Below are 21,077 nucleotides of genomic sequence, written 5' to 3' on the forward strand. Positions count from 1 at the left end.
CACTCCCAGCATTGCATTGCTAATAATAAAGGGTGATACGGTCAAAATTTGGTCAAGGGAAAACGCGTGTAAATCGGTGAAATCGTTTATTTAAAAAATCAAATTAAATTTCTTTTTCAAGTTCAATTAGTATAAAATTCAGGAACAATATTCAGTTAGGTTTCCGCTTTTCCAAATCCGAATTGCCGGGCCTTACGCTTGACCCCTGCCATCAGATTTTGTACAGCCACCTTGTCCACCTTCTTCGCCGCAGAAAGCCAGTTTGCCTTGAACTGCTGCTCGCCCTTAGCAGTTTTTTGGTCTTCTTTAGGTTCCGCTTGACAATAGCCCAGTATTTCTCAATTGGGCGGAGCTCTGGCGTGTTGGGAGGGTTCTTGTCCTTGGGAACCACCTGCACGTTGTTGGCGGCGTACCACTCCATGGCCTTTTTACCGTAATGGCAAGATGCCAAATCCGACCAAAACAGTACGGAACAACCGTGTTTCTTCAGGAAAGGCAGCAGACGTTTATTCAAACACTCTTTCACGTAAATTTCTTGGTTGACAGTCCCGGAAGCTATGAAAATGCTGCTTTTCAAGCCACAGGTACAGATGGCTTGCCAAACCAGATATTTCTTTGCGAACTTTGACAGTTTCATGTGCTTGAAAACATCTGCTACCTTTCCCCTTCCTTTTGCCGTATAAAACTCCTGTCCTGGAAGCTGCTTGTAGTCGGCTTTGACGTAGGTTTCGTCGTCCATTACCACGCAGTCAAACTTCGTCAGCATCGTCGTGTACAGCCTCCGGGATCGCGCTTTGGCCGTCGTATTTTGTTTATCATCGCGATTTGGAGTCACTACCTTCTTGTAAGTCGATAGTCCGGCTCGTTTTTTGGCTCGATGCACGGTTGTAGACGATACACCCAGCTTATTTGCGGCATCTCGGAGAGAGAGGTTAGGGTTTCGCTTGAAACTACCGGCAACTCTCTTTGTCGTCTCAGCGGCTTCCGGTTTTCGATTTCCCCCCCATCCAGACTTCCTGGCTGTCGACAAACGTTCCCCAAACACTTTAATTACATTTGTAACGGTTGATTTGGAAACTTTTAGCGATTTTGCCAACTTTGCGTGCGAGTAGCTCGGATTTTCGCGATGCGCGAGCAAAATTTTGATACGCTGCTCTTCTTGCTTGGACGGCATTTTGACAACTAAAGAGTGAATTCCAAAATCAAAATAGGAGCAACATTCTACACACACACACCTTCAAAATGAGGGGTGTTCAGTTTTTTTAAATGCAAAATTGAAAGAAATACGTCAAGTTGATATTGACCAAATTTTGACCGTATCACCCTTTATGACCACCATCCAAAAGGACTTGGTCACCAGAACAAGTTTTCAAAAAACAGGAACTTTCTGTATGGCCAGGATCACAAAATATTCTATGTTGGACCCAAGTTCCATACATCATAGTGCCCGTCATAATAAACATAAAAGTGAAGCATCTCTAGCGGCGTAATTCCCAATTAAACCAATTCAATGACACAGACTTATGGATCCAACCCAGTACAACAACTTTGTCCAAGACAGTATAGCTTTATATATTGAAACAAATGAGATAATCCACCACAACCCCTATTAGTGAAAATCCCATAAGCTTTGGGTATACTTATACGCGGATAGCCTGGCAATAAGAATCCAGCAATAAAGATTCCTGACTTTAATTGCATCGAAATTGGCTCTCCACCTTTCGAAAGATTCATGGCAAACACGATCAGCTGTAGAACAATCAAGCTGGACGAGACAACCAAAGGCGAGGAAGGGTTCCTCTTATTGGAGGCCAACCAACTCCTGATAAAGTGGACCCACCAAGAGCTCCCTACAGTGAGGAGCATGGTTCATTGGGTCAAAGCCAGCTCCCTAAAAATCTCCAAATCGATAACCCAACATCAAAACGAAAAATATAAGGCTAAGGGCTAAGATGACCGCAGCTATTAGTCTGCTAAAAGCGTCCAATCCAATGCTCCAACCCCCTCCGGCAATCCGATCGCTGTATTTACCGACTCGGCTAGTATAGTGGAAGCCTTCAATTCAGACATCTCCAAACACCCGTGGATCCAAGGTATCCAAAGGTATGCTCCACAAGACACTACCTTTGTTTGGATCCTGAGTAATTGAGGGGTACGTGGCAACGTCAAGGCCGACTACCTGGCAGGCAGGCCTTGGTACGTACAGTACCAGTCCAGAAAAGTGGGTCAACAAAGCTTTCTATGACTCGTGGACGTCCGCCTGGAACGACACTAGAGAACCTTCGATCCGGAAGCTTAAAGGAGATATCGTCCGATGGGAGGGTCCTAAAGACCATATAATAGAATAGTTAAGAATCTCCTTCCAACAACTTGATAACCCAATTGGTCAGAAAACAAGCCATTCAACAGGAAGATGCCCCAATGAATGCCGAGAAGAGCCCGCCTTTTATCCACGAAATGTTAGCAACAGGGAGTTGACATCTTCACTCTCCCCATCCAAATCGCTTCAATTGGGTGCCTTGATGGTGCCTTACCGTGCCAGCACCATATTTGACGCGTTCGCCAATTCACTCGGTCCGTGGTTGCTTGTCTCCAATTTCTTGATCATCCCACACTTCCAACATCCTGCTCCACTTGGTCTAACCACCTTGCTCGCTGTGCTCCATTACAATACCATTTTAGCGGGATTGTTGTCCGGCATTCTTAAAACGTGTCCCGCCCATCGTACCCGTCCAGCTTTCGCAACATTCTGGATACAGGGTTCGCCATTGAGTTGCGCCAGCTCGTGGTTCGTCCTTCACGTCCATACACCGTTCTCACATACCCCGCCAAAGATGGTCCTAAGCACTCGTCGTTCGAAAACACCTAGTGCTTGCAGGTCCTCCTCGATCATCGTGCACGTCTTGTGCCCGTAGACAACTACCGGTCTTATCAGCGTGGTGAATTTTACCCGACCTCAGGGTCTTGTGGAGTCCGTAGTAAGCACGACTTCCGGCAATAATACGCCGACGAATTTCTCTGCTGCAGTTGTTATCCGACGTCACCAATGATCCGAGGTACATACATTCATCCACCACCTCGAACTCATCTCCGTCGATTGTCATGCTTCTGCCTATGCGGGCCCTATCCCGCTCGGTTCCTCCAGCTAACAGATACTTTGTCTTCGGCGTATTCACCTTTAATCCAACCTTCTCTGTTTCACGTTTCAGCCTGGTGTACTACTTCGCCACGGCCTAAAACGTTCTTCCGACAATGTCCACGTCGTCAGCGAAGCATATGAACTGGCTGGACTTATTGAAGATCGTGGCCCGCATGTTAAAGCCCGCACGTTTCATAACACCTTCTAGCGCAATGTTGAACAGGAGGCAGGAAAGACCATCGCCTTGTCGAAGTCCTTTGCGAGTTTCAAACGAGTCCGGTAATGCACCCGATATCTTCACGCAGCGCTGTACACCATCGATCGTAGTCCTGATCAGGCTGGTCAGCTTCCCGGGAAAACCATTCTCGTCCATAATCTTATGTAGATCTTCACGGTCAATAGTATCATAAGCGGCCTTGAAATCGATGCGTGGTGGTGCGTACGGACTTGATATTCAGGACACTTTTGGAGGATTTGCCGCAACGTAAAGATTTGGTCCGTTGTCGATTGGCCGTCCACGAAACCGGCTTGATAACTTCCCACAAATCTGCTTGCTAGCGGCGATAAACGGCGAAAGATGATCTGGGAAAGCACTTTGTAGGTCGCGTTAAGAATAGTGATCGCTCGATAGTTCTCACATTCTAGTTTGTCGTCTTTTTTATATACTGGGCATATGACTCCCTCTTTCCACTCCTCCGGTAGCTGTTCTGTATCCCAGATCCTGACTATCAGTCGGTGCAGACAAGTGGCCAACTTTATCCGGGCCCATTTTGATAAGTTCCGCTCCGATACCATCTTTCCCTGCTGCTTTGTTGTTCTTAAGCTGTCGGATAGCATCCTTAACTTCACCTATCGTGGGAGCTGGCATGTCCCCCTCATCCGCTGTATCAACGAAGCCATTCCTCCTGCCGCCTTGGTCCTCCGCCTCGCCAACGAAGCCATTCTTCCTGCCGCCTTGGTCCTCCGCCTCTGCGCCGTTCAGATGTTCATCGTAGTGCTGCTTCCACCTTTCAATCACCTCACGTTCGTCCGTTAAGATACCCCCTTCCTTATCCCGACACATTTTGGCACGCGGCACAAAGCCTTGGCGGGATGCGTTCTTGTAGAACTTCCGTGTTTCTTGAGAACGATACAGCTGCTCCGTTTCTTCGCACTCCAGCTCTTCCAGGCGGCGCTTCTTATCCCGGAAAAGATGGATTTGCTTGACTTTTCTGACTTTAAATGATCTTTAGTTCTTGTGTTTGTGTGGTTTACATGTATGAATTTTCATGTAACACAGATGCGTCTTTTCAACTTTAGTACATTTGAGATTTTAATTATTATTTACCGTTCCTAGTCCTATCAGGCCTGTTTTAAAGTATGACCACCTTGGTGGGATTGGTTTGATTTGAATTGGAAAAAGGAGACTACTTATAACTACTATTTACAACTTCAACTAACCTACATTACAGTTTCAGCATTCGGCTGCTCGTGTTATTTTTAAATCGGTTCACCTTATCTACATCCAACAATGTCTGGCCGTGGCAAAGGAGGCAAAGTCAAGGGAAAGGCAAAGTCCCGTTCGAGTCGCGCTGGATTACAGTTCCCAGTCGGTCGTATTTGTGGGACATGCATATTCTCTGACATTTAGTGACTCCAACACGGTAAGCATATTCCCTGGGATTTAGTGACTCCAAGCATATGTTACGCAACAGCGTTACGCTATCACTATACTCGTAGTGTTGGCAACACGGCATTCGTTCGCCGCCTATCGAGTCCGAGCCGACTGCAATGCAGCAGCAGCTCACTCGTCCTCTTTCGTATCCAGGACGTCAACGGAGTAAGTCGTGCTCATCGGTCGGGGGCGATTCTTCCCAACGGAAAGTTGAATCCACAAAATGGCGATCCTGCCAGACCTTTTTCGTTGCCGAGAGACGAAAAAAAGGGTTAATTTCCTGGCACTTCTTATCCACTGTGGAAGAATCGCCCCCATTGTTTTTTTGAAAGTGAAGTGAAGTGAAATAATTGAAATCGCAAATTGTGTTATTTCTTTTTTCCTACGTTTTCTACGCGAGTGTTTTAGCCAGAATTTTGTGCAGTATGTGTGTGTGTGCAACAGATTTGGCTACCGTCGAGCTTGGTTTTCCAAGAATGGCGTGTTATAGTGCAGAATGTTTTGCTGTTGGATGGCTCAGGCAATCCAATGCAAATGGCGCACTGATGAACTTGCCAGATTTCACGCGATGTCGTTGTTTTGCTGTCGTGCGGCTCTTAGGAGTCGCAGCGCAAATTTCACATTGCAGCGGAACGAAAATGTGTACCACAGTGCAGGTTGTTTTGCTTTTGAATGGTTTAGGCTATTCAATGCAAATGGCGCACTGACGAATACGCTAGTTTCAATGGCGATGTTGTTGTTTTGCTGTCGTGCGGCTCTCAGGGGCCGCTGCGCAAATGTCACATCGCAGCGGAGCGAAATCCGAGACACAGTGCAGGGTGTTTTGCTGTCGAATGGTTTTTGCCATCTATCGCAAATGGCGCACTGACGGTGCCGATGAATTTGGCGGCGATGTTGTTGTTTTGTTGTCGTGCGGCTCTTAGGAGTCGCTGCACAAATGTCACATCGCATTTGGTGGTTGTGTTGCACAGTGTTTGATGTCAAATTTCATACTGTTGGAGTAGCTCAATCGTGTTGTTTCGCTGTCGTTGCGCGAATGTCACACCTTTCATTGCTGGAGATTGTGTATCATGAGCAAATACGCACTGATATAGCTCTTCTACTGTTTGTCTGATGAACTTGTGTCTTCGCATGAGACTGATGAAATACTTTTCTGCAATTTTTTTTGCGCGACGGGTTCCACCGCGACAATGTCAGAGGCCGGACAGTATGTTCGAGCTCATCCGAGTGATGACAGTAAGTACTCATCAGGCGAATACGATGAGGAACGTTCAGCATGTCCGTTGGATTCAACAAAGCCAAACGAAGACATCCATGTGACAGCGGAGCTCAGCCATCCAGAACAACCTGACAAAGAAAATGCTCAGGATTCGAGCAATACGGAGAGAGTTAGTACGACAATGAACGACAGGGTCCTCCGTCTCGAAAATGCCATAGTACGGCTATCGGAAGTAGTAATAGAGAAGCATTTCCCAGAGGTTGCGAAAGCTAACAACAGCTCATGGACCGCCGATGAGCCCATAAAGAAGAAGAGCGAACCCGCACACATCCGATGGGACCATGTGCCGACATTCCCAAAGGACGTGCCAGCCTCCAAACTCTGGGAGACTTGGCGTCGCTACATGGATATCTTCGAGATCGCTGCTTCTTTCAGCAACGCTACAGATCCCGCGCAGAGAGCAAAGCTTTTGTACCTAGCTATGGGAGATGACCTGCAAGCTATGGTACGAGCTGCGCAGCTACGTCCGAATCTACAAGATCCGGAGTGCTTCAAGAAGCTTGTGCAAAACATCGACGAGTATTTCAAGTCCCTAGCCGATCCAGGCGCAGAACATGATGCTTTCTTAAGCATGAGTCAACAGCAAGGGGAGTCAGTCGTCCGTTTCCATGCGCGTTTGATGGAGAAGGTGCGACTGTGTGACTACCATCTGGATGATCAGATGCAGTTCGTTCGTTCGCAACTTCTGAAGGGTATGAGGAATCAAGACATCGCGAAGGCTGCACGAACCTACGGCCACGACACTGCATATGTCGTACAAGCTGCTACGAGACACGAGGCTTTTGAAGCAGGCTTTCAATCCGGACCATCGACTTCATCGGGAGCTCCAGCGGTGCAGGCGATTGAACGAAATCACCATAAACGAAGGAACTACAGTGCGTCACGTGATCGGGACAATAACTCGAGATCCTCGAAGAATCGGAAGTTCGACGATAGGAAACCATCTGGGACACCGAGAACTTGTGCTATGTGTGGCCGCTCCGGACATATCGATGAAAGAAGGTGCCCGGCGAGAACTCGCACCTGCAACGCGTGCGGTAAGCGGGGCCACTTCGCTGTAATGTGCCGACGTAAGCGAGTTAACAGCACTTCTGGAGACTATCCCGAGGATCGTCGTCTCCCTACAAAAACTCGTGAGCCAAGCGTCGAAGATGACAAGGTATGATCTCAAAACATTTTTTTTTTCTATCTTACACTTTTATACTGCTTTTGTTACCCATAACTGCGAAGAACACCTGTTTTATTTGAATTTTGAAGTTTAGTGTTTTATTTCCTTTCCATGCTTGAAAACCAAAAAAATATAGAAAGCAAGTGTTTCTATCCCATTTTCTCGTTTGTTTTCATCTACAGTCTATATTTTTCAATTTGGTACGGTTATTATTTTATGGAGAAGAGGGAAGATGTGGGACATGCATATTCTCTGACATTTAGTGACTCCAACACGGTAAGCATATTCCCTGGGATTTAGTGACTCCAAGCATATGTTACGCAACAGCGTTACGCAATCACTATACTCATAGTGTTGGCAACACGGCATTCGTTCGCCGCCTATCGAGTCCGAGCCAACTGCAATGCAGCAGCAGCTCACTCGTCCTCTTTCGTATCCAGGACGTCAACGGAGTAAGTCGTGTTCATCGGTCGGGGGCGATTCTTACCAACGGAAAGTTGAATCCACAGTATTCACCGTCTACTCCGAAAGGGCAACCATGCCGAGCGTGTTGGAGCCAGTGCTCCCGTCTACCTGGTTGCTGTGATGGAGTATCTGGCCGCTGAAGTTCTCGAGTTGGCAGGAAATGCCGCCCGTGACAACAAGAAAACCCGAATTATCCCACGTCACCTGCAGTTGGCCATCCGCAACGACGAGGAGTTGAACAAACTTCTTTCCGGAGTGACCATCGCGCAAGGTGGTATCCTGCCAAACATCCAGGCCGTCCTGTTGCCCAAGAAGACCGAAAAGATGGGTTTGCTGTCTTCGCTTCTGTTTATATCGCTCCACATTATGACGGGTTCCTTGCTGAAGCATCGCCGCCCGCGCTACGTTCTTCTCGTACAAACCCGTCTGACACTCTTCGTCGAACCAATCGTTCCGTCGATTCCGCTCCACGAACCCGGCGGCGCCTTCAGCAGCGCTGTAAATGGCTGCTTTCACGTTGCTCCAGCAGTCCTTAAGAGGGGCTTCGGTGAGCTCTCCCTCATCCGGCAACGCTGCGTCGAAGCATGGCACGTACTCAGTTGCGACTTCGGGCAGTTTCAGTCGCTCCAGATTGTATCGTGGCGGGCGTCGGTACCGAATGTTGTTGGCAACGGAAAGTTTTTGGCGCACCTTGACCATTAGAAGGTAGTGCCTTCCGTCGATCAAAACGTGGTCGATTTGCTATTCTGTCTGCTGCGGTGATCTCCAGGTATACCGATATGGGAGGTTATGCTGGAAGTAGGTACTACGTATGGCGATGTTCTTAGAGGCGGCGAAATCGATGAGTCTAAGGCCGTTGGTGTTCGTTAGCTGGTGAGCACTGAACTTTCCTATAGCCGGTCTGAATTCCTCCTGCTGGCCGACCTGAGCGTTAAGATCTCCGATGACGATTTTGACGTCATGGCTTGGGCAGCTGTCGTATTCCCGTTCCAGCTGCGCGTAAAAAGCGTCTTTATCGTCATCGTCACTTGCTAAGTTAGGGCTGTGCACGTTGATTATGCTGACATTGAAGAAACTTGCACATTCTGCTATCGATTGGCCAACACCCAATCACGCACTTCTACATTTCGCCCATCACGATGAAGCTGTACCCAGCTCATGTGTATTGCCGCAGCTCTGGTAGATGATATAACCATCCCTATACGTATGTACCGACGATCCCTTCCAGCAAACCTCCTGCAACGCTACGATGTCGAACTTGCGGACCCTCAATAAATCGTAAAGAATGCGGGTGCTTCCCAAGAAATTGAAAGACTTGCAGTTCCATGTTCCGTTAGTCCGTTTCCGTTGCTTGAATCTATGCCGATTGTTCCGGTCCATATTTACATTGCTTACTTCTTGTACTTTTGTTTTTTTTTTACGGCTGGCTTGTAGGGTCTGCACCTACCCCCACTGTCTCGCCGGCGGACCATCGTGCACAGCACTGCTTAGAGTCCCACGCTGGCATCAGCCGCTCCTAACATGGAGAACAGACGCCGTTTTGAACCGCACATCCATGGCAAACAGACGCTCGAAGACTGCACTCTCCGGAGAGAGGAGTCCCCCCCCCTGCAGAAATAGAAGTCTTCGAGATTGAATGCGCATGTTTAAATATCGGTCATTCAGTTACTTATCATATTAATTTGCATTTAATCTAGTTATACCAATCATCACAGAAGCCAACCTTGAATCGTAGACCAGGTCCATTAACAATACACTCGTTCCAAGAAGGGGCTCTATGATACCACTCATAAAGGGTGATACGGTCAAAATTTGGTCAAGGGAAAACGCGTGTAAATCGGTGAAATCGTTTATTTAAAAAATCAAATTAAATTTCTTTTTCAAGTTCAATTAGTATAAAATTCAGGAAAAATATTCAGTTAGGCTTCCGCTTTTCCAAATCCGAATTGCCGGGCCTCACGCTTGACCCCTACCATCAGATTTTGTACAGCCACCTTGTCCACCTTCTTCGCCGCAGAAAGCCAGTTTGCCTTGAACTGCTGCTCGCCCTTAGCAGTTTTTTTGGTCTTCTTTAGGTTCCGCTTGACAATAGCCCAGTATTTCTCAATTGGGCGGAGCTCTGGCGTGTTGGGAGGGTTCTTGTCCTTGGGAACCACCTGCACGTTGTTGGCGGTGTACCACTCCATGGCCTTTTTACCGTAATGGCAAGATGCCAAATCCGGCCAAAACAGTACGGAACAACCGTGTTTCTTCAGGAAAGGCAGCAGACGTTTATTCAAACACTCTTTCACGTAAATTTCTTGGTTGACAGTCCCGGAAGCTATGAAAATGCTGCTTTTCAAGCCACAGGTACAGATGGCTTGCCAAACCAGATATTTCTTTGCGAACTTTGACAGTTTCATGTGCTTGAAAACATCTGCTACCTTTCCCCTTCCTTTTGCCGTATAAAACTCCTGTCCCGGAAGCTGCTTGTAGTCGGCTTTGACGTAGGTTTCGTCGTCCATTACCACGCAGTCAAACTTTGTCAGCATCGTCGTGTACAGCCTCCGGGATCGCGCTTTGGCCGTCGTATTTTGTTTATCATCGCGATTTGGAGTCACTACCTTCTTGTAAGTCGATAGTCCGGCTCGTTTTTTGGCTCGATGCACGGTTGTAGACGATACACCCAGCTTATTTGCGGCATCTCGGAGAGAGAGGTTAGGGTTTCGCTTGAAACTACCAGCAGCTCTCTTTGTCGTCTCAGCGGCTTCCGGTTTTCGATTTCCCCCCGATCCAGACTTCCTGGCTGTCGACAAACGTTCCCCAAACACTTTAATTACATTTGTAACGGTTGATTTGGCAACTTTTAGCGATTTTGCCAACTTTGCGTGCGAGTAGCTCGGATTTTCGCGATGCGCGAGCAAAATTTTGATACGCTGCTCTTCTTGCTTGGACGGCATTTTGACAACTGAAGAGTGAATTCCAAAATCAAAATAGGAGCAACATTCTACACACACACACCTTTAAAATGAGGGGTGTTCAGGTTTTTTAAATGCAAAATTGAAAGAAATACGTCAAGTTGATATTGACCAAATTTTGACCGTATCACCCTTTACTGTATAGTCATCTTCTTCTTCTTCAGTTTCGCTCACCACCCGGAGATACAACCAGGATTAGTTTTTTAAAGTAATAATTTCATCTGAATACCCAACTAACCATATCGTACCTCAGTGACATTGTCTCACTCTGAACCTACATTTGAAGTTATTTTGTGATTGTATGGTTGCTTGGATACTCACATAAAATGTTGTGCAAGTACCACAAGTTCAACAACGCTTAACTATGGATAGCTCAATGTTTATCCCATTAATTCTTTGAATCAGCGAACACCAACATGATTATCTCTAGATAGAGCTGGCATTAGGGCCTAACAGCTTTTGTAAACAATTACTTCTCTTGATAATTTCTAGAAATTCAGGGCTCGCCCACACAAACCAACATCCTCATAGGGTAGGGAAAGACTTCCCCTATCCGATGGTTAAGTTGGTCTGCGTGGGCGTGCCTTAAATTCCTAGAAATCATCGATAGAAGTCATTGTTTACAAAAGCTGTTACGCCCTAATTCCAGCTCTATCTAGATCTACTAGGAAACACCAAAGAAAATATTGAGATAAAGCTCAAAAATACAGTTTTAACTGATAGTATTTTATAAACATCAAGCAAACCCATATTGGATCCTGCCAACCCATGGTGCCCATGTGGGCCATCAGAATGATTCATCCGTTGCGAAGTGAAGTACTTCTCAAACTGAAGCGATACATTTCTCAATATTTCAACATTATCCTAACGTTAACTTAATATTATCACTCATATGCTCGTTTTCACCCGAAACCGATCCCCCACCCAAAATCAAATAAAAATGTTTCAGTAAGGCAAACCCGACCGGACATAAACGAGAATATGGGTATACATCTTCACTATCGCATCTACGGGTTATCATCGAAAGTACTTGCATTTTACTCAGGCACTTTTGCGTAAACTGCCAACACCCTCTCATACTCGAAATGTGTCACGACCAAATTGGCACAACGACGCCCGATACACTCGCTGATCAATGCACAGGGTAATTTGTTGAAGATAAGAAAATCAAATTGTAGTTCCCAAAATGCTGAATATAACATTTTTTTTAAACTAAACTACCTCATATACCTAAATCAGCTGCTTTTAAGATTTCAATTTCAGTTTCATCATTGTCCTGCTTACCACAAATGAGACATTTCACGCTTTAAAATGGGTTGACTATTTTGTTCAATGATACCTATTTCTTGATAACTGTTTTCCTTTCCGTACAAATTTCAATCTCAGAACGGAGTTAATAAATTTCACTCCAACAGATCAAACACGTCGCTGTCCCATTAAACCGATACCCTCTACCCGTAACCTGCCACTAAATCACCGTTTCGGCACGACCAACACACAACCTTCCACACTAAACCGATTGTCTCTCCCTTTTCTCTCCCTTCTCAGGTATAACAAACACACTGCACTCGGTTGACGAGCACGGTCAGTATCATTCGTCCTCATCGGCCGAGCAGCACCTGCTGGAGCCCCCAGACCAGGTCGACGTTGCCGAGAACGAGATTTACGACTCGGATGAAAGCAATCTGCTCCGGACACCGCTGGACCGGGGGCCGTACTTTGATTTATCAGCCTCGAAGAACATCACGGCCCTGGTCGGAAAAACGGCCTATCTGAACTGTCGGGTGAAGAACCTGGGCAACAAAACGGTAAGCATTTTAAATCGAAGCAATGTGGGTGGTGGGAGGGGGTGTGTGTGTGTGTGTGTGTGTGTGTGTGTGTAAAAGATTGCTGTTTGGGATTAGTTTTGGGATTTACAGACAATGAAAGGTATCAATCCTCAAGGATTCGGAGCACAATGGATACTTGCTGTGATTGCAGGCTTTCTGGCCCTTCTGTGTGACATGCGAAAAGAGATTTTGCAAAATTGAAACCATTCAAGTTTTCCCTGGATGTGTATATTGAACTTGTCTTCTTTGCATTTCCACCGACAGGTTTCCTGGGTTCGACATCGAGACATTCATCTTCTAACCGTAGGTAGATTTACATACACATCGGACCAAAGGTTCCAGAGTGTGCACAATGCACAGACGGACGACTGGTCGTTACAGGTGAGTGTTTTGTGATTGGAGCAGATCCATTACTTCCATACGGCCGTTCAAACTGGCTCATATTTCAGATGCGTTTAACGAAACTCGCAAAAACGCAGGTCACTCATGGACTGAGAAAATGTTTACTCAAATATAAGTGAATGTCATGCACATTTGACTGACATTTTCTCATATATGAGCGGCATTTATTCAAATTGTCTACGTTTTTACGAGTTTGAATAAACGGACCTCAAATATGACCCAGATTCAACGGCCTTGGCCCCTTATGTGAATTGCTAATCCCACGGAAAAATCCTTGACGACCGCTATTCGCGTAACATTATTGTGTGCTCCACAGGACGTGGAACTGCTATGCGAATAGTGGCAGTTGAGAACTGCGAACTGTGACACATTTTTAGAAGAGATGTACTTTTTGTCAATATGGAATGCTTCACGTGCCGATTCGACAGCCTCAGGCCATCTTGATTTATTGAGCTAATTGCGTAAAGAAAATCAATGATCGATTCTCTTCATCGCCTTTCTGATGAACTAGCCCGTGGCTAAAAATCAGTGCTGTTAAATTAAGTGTTCCTTAAATTTGAGCTAAGTAATCGCACCCAATACTGTCCGGCGCCCTTAAAATACCAATCTGCCTAAAATAACGATGCGTCCGCCCCCGACGTTGATGACGTTGTTTCAAATAGTTTATTATCTAGTTAAAATGGTACGTTGCAAACAGGGTTGTTAACGCGAAAAATTATCGTCGATAATTGTCATCGTCGATGGCGATAACGTCTGGTATCGTTACGCCGATAACGATAACATCTTAAAACGTTAACGTTATCGGCGATGACAATAAGTACTATACGTTATCGACTTGATAATATCTTATTGTATAAATTTAGGATAGGGCAAATGGATGTAATGTCGGCCTAAATGCTCCTAATTTGGGCCCATACATAAATTCAGCAATCGATTAAATTTTCAATAGCGTCCATAAATATCCGTTAGTATCGTCCCAATGACGCGTTCATCTAGATAAAATTGATAAATAGCAGATTTTTAGCGATGGGCCCAATCTTAGATCCATAGGCCAACATTAGAGCTATTTCCCCTAATAATAAATTTCAACATGTGGCAAGGGAAATGGCTCTAATGCTAATGGTTGGGCCCATCGCTAATGAAAATGTGTGCTACTACTGAATTTATGAATGGGCCCAAATTAGGGTCATTTAGGCCGACATTAGAGCCGTTACCCCATATCTCGAGATTTTGGCAAGCTATAAGGTAACTTTCTTCGACAAAGTTGTTCTGGACACCAAGGTCAATAGGATAGGCAGTTAGATCAGAATGTATTCACTACGTAGCGCTAGTGTACACGAAGTAATATCTCGAGATATTGGCCAGCTTGAAAGTAGCTTTTAAAAGTAACAGAAAGTTGTTCAGGAATGCGAGGCCAACAGGATGGGGCTAGTTTGATCTGAAGTTTTTCAATTATCAGCCTTTTATTTTTTACAAGAAACAATTATAATACACATTGTTTTAGTTCAAGTTTATTAATATATCATAAAACCGATGAGAGTAAATGCAGGAGTGAATATTTTGACAGAAACGATTAAACAGCTGATTTTGATGGCTTCTATGCCTTCGTGAGCCTGTTATTGAAGAAGAAAAAATAAATAAATGGATAATAAAATAACACAATATTTAGAAGCGTACAAATTGACCTTTAGCAGTGATTGCTGCTCCAATATGGCATCGGAAAGCTGAGATTGCGTTTGGCCTAATATCGAACCGACAAGCGAAAAGAGTAGCTCAACGCTGGCACTAGCAGGGATAGCAGTATTGTAAAATCAGGCGAGTAAATAGAACAAACTACTTCAAAGTTTTTTGAGGATATTTGTTTTTTGAATTGGAAAAACTTTTCGTAGCTTTTCCATGGTATTTTCTGCCACTTATCACCAGACATATTTTTGCCTGACATTTTACCATTCTCTGAATACAGAAAAAAAAACTCTCGTAGAAGAATTCGATCAACCGCTTATTACACCGTCGGTAGGAACATTGACGTTTATAAAACTTCACGCCCACTATGTTTTATCAGACGTTATCGACTTGATAACATACAGTAATTATCGTCATCTCCGATCACGTTAACGTTTGCAGACATTATCGTCATCGCCGTTAACGATAACAAACGTTATCGTCAACGGCGATGACGATAATTTATCGATTAACAACCCTGGTTGCAAAACATTTGGACTTTATCGAGCCAACCTGTACTATACAGGTAGCGAAGGTGGCATTTGCTACACAACAAAAACCGGAGGAGCGGAAAATCTCTATAATGTTCCTTGAATATATACAAAGTTCCTTTATTTTTTCTCCTTGAAATTATGATTGGTTTCCAAAAGTTTCGTCAACATTTTCCATGCACCATAATTTATGTTTTTTTTTATTTATCTCATATCATACTTGACTGTCTCGTAATTTCAGGAGAACACCTTGAACAATTTCTAGAATTTTCCTAATCATTCGTGGGCAAAACAAAGTTTCCAAAACTACCAGTATGTTATCAAATCAAAACCTCCGCAGTATGAGGCCCTTACTGCGCTACCCAAAGCAATGCCGCAACGGACTTTTGTTTCTCCGAAGCACTCGGTCCCTCTTGTTAAATCACAAGTACTAGGCTAAACAAGGGGAGGATTATGAATATAATGATACTTAAAATAAAAAGAAAAAAAAAACAAAAAAAATAAGAGCAGTCCGCATCGTGCTCTCTTGCCGTGTGGATTTATTTGCTTTTTGTAGAAGGAAGTGTTACTACTACCTAAAGCTACAACAAATTTGAACAGCACTTTTCAGTGCTCACCTGTAAAATGTCTACCTTGTTCAGCTCTTATTCCTTTTCATCTTTATTTTGATCCTACCCGAGGTAATCCTTATTGGAAATCGATTTGGAAAATTCCTCTTCGATCCTCGAGATTCTTATAGCAATCTGCTTGGAAGTCGATTAGGATAAACATTTACTGCTGCCATGGCGCCTAAGTGCAAAAGAAAAGGGCAAACTCTTGATCCTCCTTCTGACGAAATTAATTTGAGCAATCAATTTGATTTGCTATCGGATGATGAGAATGATCCATCATTCAAGAAAAATTCAAGCAAACTTTCCAGGCTTAATGCCAAGAAGAAATAGGAGGAATCCCTACTGTAATCTTGTCTGTAACTTGTAACTTGTTTTTCAAAATACTTTTAAGGCAGAGAATTTCACTCGAATCTTTAAGCTGTCAGTGTCATTTTAACTCAAAACTTTCCAATCTTTCCGAAAAAAATACTTTTGAAACTGGAAAAACACGGAGTACATCCGAAAAGGGCCAAAACTTATTAAGTTATCAAAAAAAACAATATTAAATCAGTAATGTCTTCTAAACGGTGCATCTTAGAAAAATGTTACCGAAGTACTTTTTGTTTGCAAATTTGATGTACTTTCATAAAATTAGGGTGACAAACTTTTTTGACTTTTCTTAATAGCTTTTTTGAAAATTGTATTTTTTTAAAAAACAGTTTTCTCCAGAACAGCCTACTGTGCACTAGATAGCATTTTCAGTCAGCTATAATATAAGGATAATAAAAAAATTATTGACATGTCACTTTAAAGGGAAAGTTTATATTTTAGTTCAAAACACAAATACCAAACTTTTTTTTTACCGTGCATATTTTCTCCATATAACACCAACAATTGTCTAAAACTTCGCCCAAGACACCAAACCAATCGGACAAACCGTTTCCGAGATACAATTTTTTGAAGATATCATGTGCATTTTTCATAGGCCCTTCTCATAAGTAAGGCTAGATTCAAAATGGCGAATCAAGTATGCAAAACGGCGTTTTTCTTCCCCAAAAACTTGTATGCAAGGTTTCATGCAAATCAAAAAATACAAAAAATAAAAACTGGAAAAATTTCCCACTTGTTCGTGGAACCGCTCTTCAGGAAGACTGGAGGAAATTTCCAAACCTCACCCAGTGCCGTAAGTGCCAGGGATGGGGTCACGGAACTAAAAATTGAATGAATTGTGGTGATTCCTCTCACGCAAAGGACGACTGTCCTGTGAAGGAAGATCCTAAGAAATTTAAATGTTTAAATTGTGGTGAAAACCACAAATCCAATTTTTGGGAATGTAAGACTCGCAAAGCGACTCTACAATCTCGTTCTAAGCGACAGGTAGGAAACGGTCCACGTTCCCAAACAGGTACAAATTCCTCTGCTGTTAACAACGGTCAGCGAGGATAAAATTCTACATTCGTACCCGTAGGTACAAATATCACCCCTGCTTCAAATTTTTCATCTATACCTACTCCCCTCGCTGCTAACAATGTTCAGCGAGTTAATGGAGCTACCTATAATGCTTTTGCTAACCAACGTAATTCTAACGGAAATTTGGAAAAAATTGACTTAGGAAGCATTATTGCTCCTAAAATGGAATTTTTACAGAAATCATTAATTGAAATGATTACTGATATGCTCAAATCTAACTCCATGTTTGATGCTATTCAAATTGGAGTTAAATTTGCGAATAACATTGTCATTACATTGAAATTTAGCAATGGATTTTAAATCATTAAATAGTTTAAATTGGAATGCTCGATCTCTTAAAGATAATGAAGACGAGCTATTTAACTTTTTGAGAGTTCATAACGTACATATTGCCGTTATAACTGAAACGTTCCTTAAACCTGACGATAAGGCTAAGAAGGACGCAAATTATTTCATTTATAGAAATGATCGTCTTGATGGACCCTGTGGTGGCGTTGCCATCATTGTTCATAGACGAATCAAACATAAAATTCTTTCTTCATTTGAAACCAAAGTTTTTGGAACTTTGGGAGTTTCGGTTGAAACAAAATTTGGACAAACTACGTTTATAGCTATCTATTTGCCATTCCAATTCGTAGGCCAGCAAAAGAATTTTATCAAGGGTGACCTTCGTAAACTTACCCGTCATAGGTCTAAATTCTTCATTATTGGTGATTTTAATGCAAAACACCACTCATGGAATAATGCTCAAACAATTCCAATCGTTATATTCTGTTGGATGATTGTTCTGCAGGTTGTTACATTATTCAATATCCAAACATCCCAACATGCTTTTATTCTGTAAGAGATCCCTCAACTATTGATTTGGTCTTAACTGATTGTACCTAATTGGTTACTCATGCTGACTTCGGTTCTGATCACCTTCCAGTAACTTTTGAAATATCCCAAGAAATAATTTCTAATCCCAACAGCTCTACTTTCAATTACCATAGAGCTGATTGGGAGCAGTATCGAACATTTATGGAATATAACTTCGATCCAAACATTCCTTTGCAAACCAAAGATGAAATTAATTATGCTCTTGAATCTCTGACTACTTCTATAGTTGAAGCAAGAGCTGCCTCAGTACCAAAATGCGAGATTAAATTCGATTCAATTATAATAGACGATGATCTTCAGCTCTTGATCCGTCTTAAAAATGTCCGTAGGAGACAATATCAAAGAACACGCGATCCTGCCATGAAAGTTATCTGGCGGGATTTGCAAAAACAAATTAAAAAGTTTTTCTGCCCTAATGAACAAAACTTTCGAAAATAATGTTTCTAAATTAGACCTGAGTTCCAAACCCTTTTGGACACTCACAAAAATTTTGAAAAAAAAAACTCAAAAGCCTATTCTAGCGCTTAAATAAGGTGGTTAAATTTTGAGTATGAGCATGAGCATGATTGACCGCCCACGGTTGCTACTGTTATTGCCAGACCAGCTGTAATTACACAGAAAACCAATAGACGATGCTTGGGACTAGTAATCATCCTCAATGTGTAAAAACTGGTGATCTCAAACTAGGCAATACCAGCACCGGCCGCGCCCGAACACAGGTCAAGAAAGGAAGGGGTAGGAATGTGTTGCCGTGACACTCGCTTTGATGGAAGCCGAGAACACCTCTGCACTTCCACGAGGAATCACTGGGATATTAGGTAATACCGTTGGGTTTGCAGCAGGGTTCGTTTTGGTAAACGATAAGCTGAATTGATGTACTAACAATCATATAACGCGAAGGAGCTTGGGATTGAACCCATGGTCTTCTGCTCAGTTAGTAAAAACGTTTGCCACTAGGCAGACGAGCTCCTTTTTAATCATCGAGTTGCTGTTATCACCATATAGTCATGTTAACAAATAAAACGATTGACGAATCTTGAATGTGGATGGGCTTGAGACTAGACTCATGATGTTCTGCTCACTAAACAAAACTGGTTGCTCTAAGGCCACCGAGCCCCTCATATCACATTATAGCGTTACTCAAGTTTTTATAACTATTCAAACCCGGCACCGACGACAACGAAAAGTTTTACAAAATACACGTTAAACAAGCGATCTTACCATACATTTTTAATATAAAAGGACTTGGGACCGCGTTTTTCTGCTCAGTAAGCAAGCCACTGCAACCGACGATCTTTGAAATCCTAAAACTAAAAACTACGAAAGAGTACTTAGGCCTTCATTACGATCCACTTTCACACGACGGTCAATGTTTCGATTTTCTCTTTGTGCATGGTTCAGGCAATCATAACAAGCTATGATCGACGTGAAGATTGTTTAAGACCTGGTTAAACAAGCTATTCAAATGAAATTACGTTCTCGAGTTTCACTTGGCATGTAATGAACAACTGAAATACGCGATAATCCATATTTTCAGCGGTTGATGGTTAATTTTAAATATACTAACGGTACTGCCTACGACTACGACGGCTATTACGACAGCGACTACGACGGCGCCTACGACAACAACAACAGCGAATTTGTAACTTACAATTTGTTTAGGATAAACACGTTTGTCCGGCACCTCCACTGGTTCTTCATGTCCGCTATCTGTCACTGTTTTCAAAATATCTAATAGCAATTAGCTTTGTTGTAATACTTCCTGTATTGCCATGGTCATCAGGGAGGAGGGTCGTATCTAGTGGTTTCCCTAGGAACCGTTCACGGCCACCAGCTACCGACCGCCCGTCCAGTCTTGGGCGTATCCAGCGAGACATCCTTCAGCTTACTCACAAACTCCGACACTCAATCACAACAAACTGTACAGAAATCAGAACAGCTAAAGTACTCGATAAGTTTTTGGCATTTCTATTCAATTGTATTAAGCTCTCTCACAGAGACCAGACGTCCAAGTTCGGTCAGGAACTTGTGTAAAGTTAAGTGGAAACGTTGCCGTTACGTAGCGCTAGCATCTCCTGATTTCCTCTATAAATTTATCACTTTCGACCAATTTGGCGCTAGTATCGATAAATTATCTGCTGAAAATTGCCACTTGGCGCTACCAGCACTTAGTGTCTAGTGTAAGTTTTGCAACGCCAGCGCCATCATGTTGTCAAAGAGGGTGTGGGGAAGTCACCGTTAGTGGCGCTTAAGTCTAATAGGAATCTTTACACAAGTTTTTAGAGAAATTGTTGAGCCTCAACGTCTGTTCTCTGTGGCTATCTTATATTGAGCACTTTTCAATAATTGCAACATGTGAATAATGCAGAAGAAGTTTAAAATTGTTGTAGAGCCAAATTGGTTTTGAAGGAAGGTCAAACTACAAACGAACAGCTCAGCCGGTTTGAACCCTATGAAAATTATGCTTTCCCAATATGGTACATTCTCTCACCATGAACCTGTCATTTCTAGCCTATCTGAACTATTTAATAAATGGAAGCCATAACATGGGTTACGCTCCTCCTAAGCGGGCCCTCCGCATCCTATCTCTGTCTTATCTCAAATGCCAATGGTTTGAATGTATCAATATATACATTGCAAATGACGTTCAATTAAATAAAACCCATACCCCACTCACTTGGCCAGGCTTCAGAATCGTCCAGTGGGCAGTGCGCTCTACACTCCAAGTTCCCTTTCTTTCAAATTTACCCCAAATTTTATATTTTACCCCTTTGAGTGTTGATTATTCACAATGAAACATTGTGACAGAGCACGGACTTAAGGCTACTAGAGTATTAAATAATCTAGGTCCTATTTAAGATTATATCTGAAAAATCTAAGTAAAGCCGTTGGTCCCCGGTTCATGAGTTGATGGGTCGATAGGTAGGGTCCAGGTGTGGGAGCTGCCTTCCTGGCACGTCGGTAGCATTGGTGCTCAGCACGGAAAACAAGATCGACGGAAAAAACAAACCAAAGGAAAAAAAAAAAAAAAG

General features: G+C 43.3%; 1 protein-coding gene across 1 annotated transcript in view; it reads left to right on the forward strand.

Moving 5' to 3' along the window:
• LOC135702002 (zwei Ig domain protein zig-8-like) overlaps positions 1–21,077 on the forward strand; it is a 213,237-nt gene that overhangs the window by 148,923 nt on the left and 43,237 nt on the right. The window contains exons 3-4 of the mRNA XM_065222952.1: positions 12,211–12,470; positions 12,756–12,872. Of these exons, the coding sequence (XP_065079024.1) occupies positions 12,211–12,470; positions 12,756–12,872 (377 nt within the window). The remainder of the gene's footprint in view (positions 1–12,210; positions 12,471–12,755; positions 12,873–21,077) is intronic.

Source organism: Ochlerotatus camptorhynchus, unplaced genomic scaffold (genome assembly GCF_037179485.1).
Source record: "Ochlerotatus camptorhynchus isolate MF236.1 unplaced genomic scaffold, CSIRO-AGI_Acam_v1.1 ptg000015l, whole genome shotgun sequence".
In the NCBI taxonomy this organism is placed as follows: domain Eukaryota; kingdom Metazoa; phylum Arthropoda; class Insecta; order Diptera; family Culicidae; genus Ochlerotatus; species Ochlerotatus camptorhynchus.